The 8,693-nt window shown below is 38.3% G+C and overlaps 2 protein-coding genes across 3 annotated transcripts; one reads left to right on the forward strand and one right to left on the reverse strand.

Annotated features, from left to right (window-relative positions):
* The first annotated feature begins 600 nt into the window (after window positions 1–600).
* On the forward strand, window positions 601–3,603 carry LOC121800676 (rho-N domain-containing protein 1, chloroplastic-like). Of its 2 annotated transcripts, XM_042200199.1 has the most exons (3): window positions 678–704; window positions 1,160–1,246; window positions 2,428–3,603. In XM_042200199.1, the coding sequence occupies exons 2-3, from the start codon at window positions 1,225–1,227 to the stop codon at window positions 3,495–3,497; spliced, it is 1,092 nt and encodes a 363-aa protein (XP_042056133.1). In that variant the 5' UTR covers window positions 678–704; window positions 1,160–1,224; the 3' UTR covers window positions 3,498–3,603. The 2 variants fall into 2 exon arrangements, with proteins under 2 accessions (XP_042056130.1, XP_042056133.1); XM_042200196.1 differs by lacking the exon at window positions 1,160–1,246 and having other exon boundaries at window positions 601–704.
* A 282-nt stretch (window positions 3,604–3,885) lies between these two features.
* On the reverse strand, window positions 3,886–7,250 carry LOC121752527. Its single transcript, XM_042147654.1, has 3 exons — window positions 5,295–7,250; window positions 4,955–5,130; window positions 3,886–4,872 (listed from the first exon to the last, which is right to left on the reverse strand). The coding sequence occupies exons 1-3, from the start codon at window positions 6,898–6,900 to the stop codon at window positions 4,135–4,137; spliced, it is 2,520 nt and encodes an 839-aa protein (XP_042003588.1). The 5' UTR covers window positions 6,901–7,250; the 3' UTR covers window positions 3,886–4,134.
* Between the last annotated feature and the right edge of the window lie 1,443 nt (window positions 7,251–8,693).

Raw genomic sequence — 8,693 nt, forward strand, 5'->3', positions numbered from 1 at the left:
TGATAATTGATAAGAATTTGAATTAAAAAAAATTATGTAGTGTGTGTATGTGTGTGTGTTTGTGACGGTATCGGTAAGTGTTACGTGGGGGGCTGGTGCGTGTATGTGCAGAGGTGTGTCCAGGAATGTGCAGGTGTGTGTGTGTGCGCGCGCGCAGGTGTGTGTAGGTGTGTGCATGTGCAGGTGTGTGTGTGTGCGCGCGCATGGGTGTGTGTGTGTTGTGTGTGTGCAGGTGTGTGTGTGTGTGCATGGTTGTGTATGGTTGTGTGTGCGTGCGTGTGAAAGTTCAATTTTATTATTACTTGAAATTCCAAATACTTTTTATATGGAATTCAAATTGTGAAATTGGAAGGAATTGAAATTACAGTTCAATTCTAAATCCAAATATTTTGTGGTACGAACATTATATTTGGAATTGGAAACTCCAATTCTAATTTTGCATGCTCAATTCCATGATATCGAATGAAGGAAATGAAAATACGTAACAAACTTTTACGATGAAGAAAATAATTTTAGTAGTAATGGGCTTTTAAGAAAAAATCTAATGGGCTTTTGATCGAAGGTGAATTCCAATAGGCCCAAATATCCTTTCATCTTCATCGTCGACCAGCTTAAAACCCCAATTCAATTCAATTCAACAACTTGCATTGAAGCTTTTTCAACAATGTCACACTCTATGCATTTAATCTCCAAAGCCGTTCCTGGTAAGTATTTTTTTTTGCATATATATGGATATATAATGTGTGCATATGACGCACTCTTAACATTCTTGCACGTATGCTTTGCTGAATTTTCGAGGGTGGCTTGCACCGTAAGTCGATGAAAGAGTTAATTTTTTGCTTAAGTTTGTTATTGCTTGAGGATAATGTTGTGTTTTGTGCTTGTTTGAGATGCGCGCGCTATCTGTTTGATGAAATGCGCTGTTGCATAATTTATTTATTTTGGTTCTATGTTTGTTCAGAGTAGAGTGGAGTTATCTGTTTAGTGTCTTAGAGCTTGCACACTTTTTTTGGGGGGTATAGCACTTTGTGACTTGCTATCAACTGACTGCTTATTGTTTGGGTATACCACTCTAGTAGTTATTGTTTGTATGCCATTTGGACTAGAAATCTGGAAAGTAGTTTAAGTTGAATTTGGGATTTTATTGTGGATTTTGCAGATTGATGTTTCTGAGTGGTTGGTGATTATGTACTATTAGTGATACTAGAAGAACCATATCTTGTTATGGGCTGCAATTGTCTACTCGGTACATAATCCCGTTGTATTTCCAAGTAAAATAACAAAGGAATAGAACCAATTGTGCTTGAAGATTTGGAAGCTTTTATTCAGTACAAGTTTCTGTTCGTTATTACCACATCCTCTGCTTAGCTCGTGATGTAAACTTGTCTTGGAAAATAACAGATGTTACCTTAATAAAATTGAGATGAAATATCTGAGTTATTATCTATTGCAGCAAGGTCATGTAACCTTTCTCCTAAAACAGAGGGGATGAAAAAGTACTAATAATTAAAACCACCCAGTCAGTGGTAGTATTTGCTAACCTATATATGCTATAGTTCAACTTCAATAATTTTCTTTTTGGAAGTTGTTTGTTCCTGCAATTCTGGGCCCTTTTTGATAGCCAAAATTTCTCCCTCCTCAACAGTCCTTGACTTCGTAATTTCTTCCAACTGCCATGTGAATACACCCATTATGAGAATTTATCCAATCGTAAACTCTCAACTCTATTAATCTCATTATGCAAACATCTACACCCATTCCCAATTTACCTACTGGGTAAATTTTCTCATTTCTTGTCCGCTTGCAAGCCTTTGTTCTAAAAAGGAAACAGGTATTCCCAATTCCAGTAAAGGTTTCATTTTAGTTGTTAATAAAAGGAAACAGGCATTGTTTTGATCTCCTTGGGTTATTATTATTAAACTTATCTGTTTAAAATATAGCTTCTCACTTTATTTTGTTCACCTTAGTCTCGTGGGCAAGAATGGGTTTATATATCTTGTGTGTTCCGGTGATTCTTTGAGTGAGTCATTTTTAGTGATCTTATGTTGTAGGAGGCACTATTTAAAACTGGCAAAACACTTAATGATTGATTCCTAATGACTATCCACCACCAAAGTCTGATAAGATGCATGAGACGTGATGATTGGCTTAAAAATGTGCCATGCCTTTAAATAAACTTCTATTTATAATTTCAAGTCTATAATTAACATTGCCAATTTATTGCTCCAAATTCTTTCCACCCATCAGAATGACTCTAATAGTTTTTTAGGAATTTTGCCTCATTACTTGCAATAAGTTCTTACTTCTTAATATTGGGACTCTTGCTAGGATCAATGGCCAAGTCGATTTTGGAAACTTCATCATATGCTGCCAGTGTATTAGTCGGGACTAAAGATGTTTTGACATCCTTCACTGATTTCATTGCAGGATATGGGCCATCTGATGGCAGTCGTCTTCCCTGCTCTGGAATTTCTGGAAAAGCACTGTGCTTATCACCTAGATCTTGTCGTGAACACAAGCTCGTTTCTGATATCAAGTTTTTACCTTTGAAATGTGTTTCTAGGTACACATCTTCTGTGTGTAATGCAAGTTCTAGCAACTATAGGAGAAACCCGGATTTCCCTAATAACCAAAAAAGGCATGGATACTCCCGCAATCGGAATAGGCAGTATGAAACGAGAGAAGAATATGAAGACCACGAAGAATCTGAAACTCTCTCCTCCAGAAATGGACTGCCTCTTTCTGTCTCCAACCATAAATATCAGGCAACTGCGACTACTGGTCCTACAGAAAAGGAAATTGTTGAATTATTCCGTAAGGTGCAGGCTCAACTACGTGAAAGAGCAGCAATGAAGGAAGGAAAGAAAATTGAGGAGTCTCAAGCAAAAAGCAAAGAGAGTGAGACTGTTGATTCTCTACTCAAGCTTTTGAGGAAACACTCAGTTCAACAAGGGAAGAAGAGCAACACCACCGCTAACGGCAGGGACTTCATCCTGGATCAGGACGACCAGACCAGTCAGTTGAGAGTGGAAAGAAGCACACGCATCTCAGACTCAAACTCCACTAGTAATGTGAAGCATGAGGTGCAAGATACCCCCGTCCCACGTCTCAGCCGACCAAAGTCAAACTTCCGTAAAAGATCTCCAGTCCCTGAAATCAAATTTCAACCTGCTTATACCGAGGACAATGTGGACAGTGAAAGAAAGTGGAGTCATGTGGAACCAGAAGATCATGACGACATCCAGGATGTAGAATACGATTCAGAATCTGACGACGAGCCTCTCACTTCAGAACTGGATGCTTTTGATGAAATATCGGGCATTGTTGAAACGGAGCATGATGATGTAGCAAAAGAAGATGATGTGGATGAAGCCAGCAATTTGCACGGAATGAAGCTGACTGAACTGAGAGCCCTTGCGAAGTCACGCGGCATGAAAGGATTCTCCAAGTTGAAAAAGAGTGAACTGATTGAGCTGCTGAGTGGTGGATCAGTGTAATTATTGATCATGTAAGTATACGATGAAGATTTTCTTTTGCTCTCTGTTATTGTCAGGATTTTTTGTTAACTGAGTTATTAGTTGTTTTAATACTTCTCAAAATGAATTGATACCTCGCATTATTAGTTTATTACAAATTTATTTTACAAATTGTCATCATTAAAAAGGAAAATATATTCCGGAGCATCAGAAGTTGAGCTCCTATTTCAACAGAGTAAATTAAAAATGAACCGGCATTAAAACATTATTTTTATTGCAAAAATAAGATCTCTGTGGATTATTTCAAGTTTTAAATTAACTTTTTTTTTTGCTTTAAAATGCCGTTGTTTCGATGTCAATTCTTCTTTTTTCTTTTCTCAAAATTAAACTCAAACAACAATGTAGGGAATTCACCAACAAAAATCAAAATCCATAACCGTTAAAAGTGTAATATTCAACAGTTCCGAATTGACTTGTTACTTTCCCTTCATTAAAATAACAAAGCTAGCATTCTAAAAAAAAAGTTAGCATTGACATGTACCAAGGGAAAACATGTGCTTGGGAAGTGAGACAAGAAAGATATTGGAGAGAGCAACTCATTTACCAGTTCCAATAAGTTAGAAGAAGGATTGATTGAAGGAGGTAGTAAACTCATCCATCAATATTGGTTAGAAAACTGCCCTACATGTGATCCACCCTCTTCACCCCAGGTGTTCGCCCGATGTCTCTTGTGAGGAGGACCGGGGAATTGGGGCATCGGAATCAAATTTACAGGACCCCAGGGATACACAGGAACAGCTGGATATATTCTCGTATGGATCGACTGATGTTGAGGAGGCTGTCTGTAGCCAGGGGATGGCAGATTATTTGAACGACGGCAAGGCGCCATTTGAGGATTTGGGGGGCCGGCAGAAGATTTTTTGGCTTGAGGAGGCTGCCTGCAGACAGTGGATGGCCCATTGTTTGAACCACGGCAAGGCGCCATTTGAGGATTTAGGGGGCCGGCAGCAGATTTTTCGGCTCGAGGAGGCTGTATGCAGACAGGGGATGGCCCATTATTTGAACCAGGGCAAGGCGCCATTTGAGGATTTAGGGGGCCGGCAGCAGATGTTTTGGCAGCAGCTTTTTCAGCAGCAGCAGCAGCTTTTTCAGCCTCCCGACGACGTTTTCGTCGTGCCTTCTTACTTCGCTGTTGGGGTCCACATATACCCTCTTTTTTTATATTAGCTGGTGGAGGTGGATTTCCCTTTCCACTTTTAGAGCCGGCTTGAGGCGCTTCCAATTGCTTTATTCTTGCTGTGAGGGCCTTCGGGGAGTAGTCAGATTCAAGCCCGTACTTGACAATATGCTCGATTGCAAGACGTAGAGCAGCAATCTCAGTTTCCTTCCCCTTCTCCTAATATCAAATGCATCGGAATCTATGAGCTTCGTCTAGCTATTATTAGAGACAATACAAGGTTTATGGGGTAGTAAGGTACCTTTGCTGCAGAAGTGTTGTGTCCCTTTTTAAATTGTGCCTTTGCTGCTAACTTGAAATGTGTTGCATAAGAATTGAGGACAGCTGCTTGTGGGAACATTTTCTGAAGCTGATACTCATGAACGTAGGTGCTCGCAAGAAGAAACCGCTTCTCATCTATTAATTCCTTAATATAATCTATGAGATAAGAAAATAATGCTTCTCAGCAAACAAATGATATTACAATGCAACAAGATGTAGTACAAATTAATACTACTACTAATCAACTATATACTTGAAGGAAGAAATATTTATGTAAACATTGTAAAGGGAGCTACAGAAGAACAGGAGAAAAAGAATACCAGGAATTTTCTCTGCGAAACCGAAGGTGCGACACAAGTCTGGCGTATGTTTATGTTTATCAGCCAACTTTAGAAAACTGAATAACTCATTTCTGTCAAAAAAATCGGATATACCATATGCCGTCAAGAGATGCAAGAATGCCAATGCCTGTGTCGAACTTTCAGCACTAATACTTGTTTTCAACTTCCGTAAAAGTGTGAGTGCGAGTTTAATTGCTGCGTGAATAACACTATCACAAATCTTAGGTGACAGTTTGGTTAATCCATCTAACAGAATGATTGTGGCTCTCCTGTCCTTATCAAGTATCCCCAAACTGGTATCATCAATCCCTTCCAGTGCTTCTAAAACTAGCTTCGCTGGATCAGAAGATAGTGAAAGGACTCTATGAATGTTTGGATTCATGAGTTCCAAGTCTTCCCCATTACAACTAATATTCGTTACCAAAACCTTCTTGTGCAGTGCATGTTTTGAGTCTACAGATTCATCATGTTTAGCTGTTAAACAAGCATCAGTGGTATCAGTTACCATTGGTTGTTTCAGTCCTTGTTCTTCAACATGAACCCCTTTATCTGCAACTAGCTCGCTTAATGCAAGATTTTCCTCTGCACAAGTTTGTGCAGATTCTCTTACACAACTCAAACTCTTTTCCATAGAGTGTTGCTCTATGCTGTCATTTTCCTTTTTACAAGAAATCAAATCAAGCTCTTGTTGCCTTTCTTCAGGCTTATTTTGAAGCTCCGAGGTCTGCTGCTTAGTTGCTTTCCCCTCTTCTGACTTCAGCTCTTTTGGTCTATCTTCTTGAGACAAATTAAGCTCTTTCTCAACACCCTCAAGCTCTTTGAACCTTTTCTCCAATGATTCACCAATTAAGTCAGCCTCGTTCAACCTTGCGGTCAGAGATGCATGGGCTGCCTCCTCCCTTGACTCAATCTCCTTAAACTTGTCATCCATAACCATCTTAACTCCGCCCAACGTTTCAACTGTCATCTCCAACCTCTGAATAAACCCATGCTCCAACTTCTGTTTCTTCTCAAGCTTCTCACTTGCTAACCTAAGCTTTTCAACCAACTTCGCCTTCTCCTTCCGAAAAACCTCCTCTTTCGAAGCTAACTCTCTCAATTTTCCATCACAAAACGCATAATACTCCTTCTCCCTCCTCTCAAAATCCCCCAGTCGCTTCACCAATTCCCCTTCCCTCTCCTCAAACTCCCCTGATCTCTTCTCCAATTCCCTTCCCCTCTCCTCAAACTCCCCTGATCTCTTCTCCAATTCCCTTCCCCTCTCCTCAATCTCCTTCAACCCCTCGGACTCCTTCACCCGCAGAGCATCAACCTCACCCCGCGACACCTCCAATTCCACGATATGCTCATCAACCAACCTCTGCTTCCCATCCAAATCTTCTTTCCCCAATCTCAACTCATCCTCCCTCAACTTCAACGCCCTCTCCTTCTCACTCAAATCCGCCAACACCGACCTCAAATTCTCCTCGCGAGATTCAATATTCGAGAAGCAATCCACTAAACCCTTAACCACACTCTCGCCCACATCCTTCCACTGCCGCACTCTATCCATGATCGCGGTCGGCGGCGGAACAGACTCCTCCATTATGCAGCAAACACACACACGCCAACTAATCCTATGTATAACTAATTATACAGCCTTCGATTATGCATGCACAGAAACAGCAATGCCAATTCATACAAGCAGAACGTACGATCAAAATAAGCTGCAATTAGGGTTTCAATACAGAGGAGAAAAATCAAAAAGTTAAGAGAGACGAGGCAGTGATTTTGAAACGATTTATGTAAAAAATTGCGAAACGATTGCAAATAGGAAACATATTGTGGACATTTTCATGAAATCCATTCCAAATCCATGGATATGTTTGAATCTTCTTCAGATGGAAATTGCTATTTTGTGGACATATACGTACATTAAATCTTGATCTACCTCTCTAACTACGAAAGCCTATTTTTCCGCTAAAACCAAGCGACAGCAGTTACATTTAATATTATTATTTCCATAAATGACAATTAAAGTGAGATATATTAATATTATTATTTCCATAAGTGACAATTAAAGTGAGATATATTAATATTATTATTTCCATGTCCTCAATTCAATTACACTTAATATTGTATATTTCATTTTATATACTCCGTACAAAAATAATAAAATTTATATGTATCAATTTTCAATAACATAATTACTAAAAGCTAAAATTTGAATGTTGCTAGAAAATCTCCAGAAAATATTAAAAAATATGAGTTGTCAATCTCCAGAAAATTTTAAACAAAATTGAACAGTATAATTGTTCTTTGGTTTCAAAATATAAGAGAAATGATTAGAAAATAAATTGTACAATGTGAATTAAATAAAGTTAGTGCACCATCGTTCATATATGAAATGAGTCAGTAAATATGTGGTTCATTTATAAAATTATAGAAAGAAATGAAACATTTAACAGTTTACGTCCTAAAGTGGACACATATATTTATGTATTTTAATATGATTATTCATAATTTGGTTTTTTTATTGGTATTCATATATTTATGTATTTTAGTCTAACTTTTTAGGATCATGAGTTACTCCCTCCGTCCACGATTTAAAGAACATTTTTATCATTTTAGTTTGTCCATGATTTATAGAACCATTTACTTTATTCCACTTTTAGTATGCGGATCCTGCATCAACTTTTATACTCACAATCCAATATAAAACTAATATTTTAAATGAATCTCACATTTCACTCACTTTCTCCTTTTACTTTTCTTCACATAGTCAAACAATAAAATCCGTGCCGAGTCAAAATGGCTCTTTAAATGGTGGGCGGAGGGAGTATTAATATTTTGATGCATATGTATTTAATTTGGGATGTCTCAAAAGGGAAGCATTAATGTCCTTACACCCTTTTTATCTTATACACAAAACAAATCACAATCATAGGATGGGTGGATTGGATGGATATGATTTAAATCATCTGAGTTACATTATTTGGCCAATTTCGTACATTATCGGGGCAAATTTGGTATTACACAATAATATGTAGCAGTTTTAAAACTGCAGTTCCAAGATTTAAGCGAGATTAATTTGAGCGACAATTTCACTACCCACTCTCTCACATTCAACTCACCTCTTCTCTTTCAATTCTCTCTGTAAAGCAAACCCTAACCACCTCCTTCAAGCCAGAAAACAACATTTCACCGTTGATTCTCTCTCTGAAGATCACGCTCAATCGGTCGAAACCCACTTCCCTCTAGTTGACGTAGCTGGCGATCTTCAATCGTATAGCGGACAAACCATTCATCGATTCTATGTTACAAAACCAGAAAAGGTAATTTTGTGATGACATTCAGGCTATTTTAAACTGGGGAAACTGAATTTGATTGTTTTTTACA

The sequence above is a fragment of the Salvia splendens genome, chromosome 1, assembly GCF_004379255.2.
Source record: "Salvia splendens isolate huo1 chromosome 1, SspV2, whole genome shotgun sequence".
In the NCBI taxonomy this organism is placed as follows: Eukaryota; Viridiplantae; Streptophyta; class Magnoliopsida; order Lamiales; family Lamiaceae; genus Salvia; species Salvia splendens.

Excerpts from the sequence above, each read along its gene's own strand:
- LOC121800676 (XM_042200196.1), top strand. The coding sequence starts at position 665 with ATGTCACACTCTATGCATTTAATCTCCAAAGCCGTTCCTG. Across the intron at positions 705-2,427 it reads AATCTCCAAAGCCGTTCCTG|GATATGGGCCATCTGATGGC; the intron begins GTAAGTATTTTT and ends ATTTCATTGCAG.
- LOC121752527 (XM_042147654.1), bottom strand. The coding sequence starts at position 6,900 with ATGGAGGAGTCTGTTCCGCCGCCGACCGCGATCATGGATAGAGTGCGG. Across the intron at positions 5,131-5,294 it reads TTTCGCAGAGAAAATTCCTG|ATTATATTAAGGAATTAATA; the intron begins GTATTCTTTTTC and ends CTTATCTCATAG. Across the intron at positions 4,873-4,954 it reads ACAACACTTCTGCAGCAAAG|GAGAAGGGGAAGGAAACTGA; the intron begins GTACCTTACTAC and ends ATTTGATATTAG.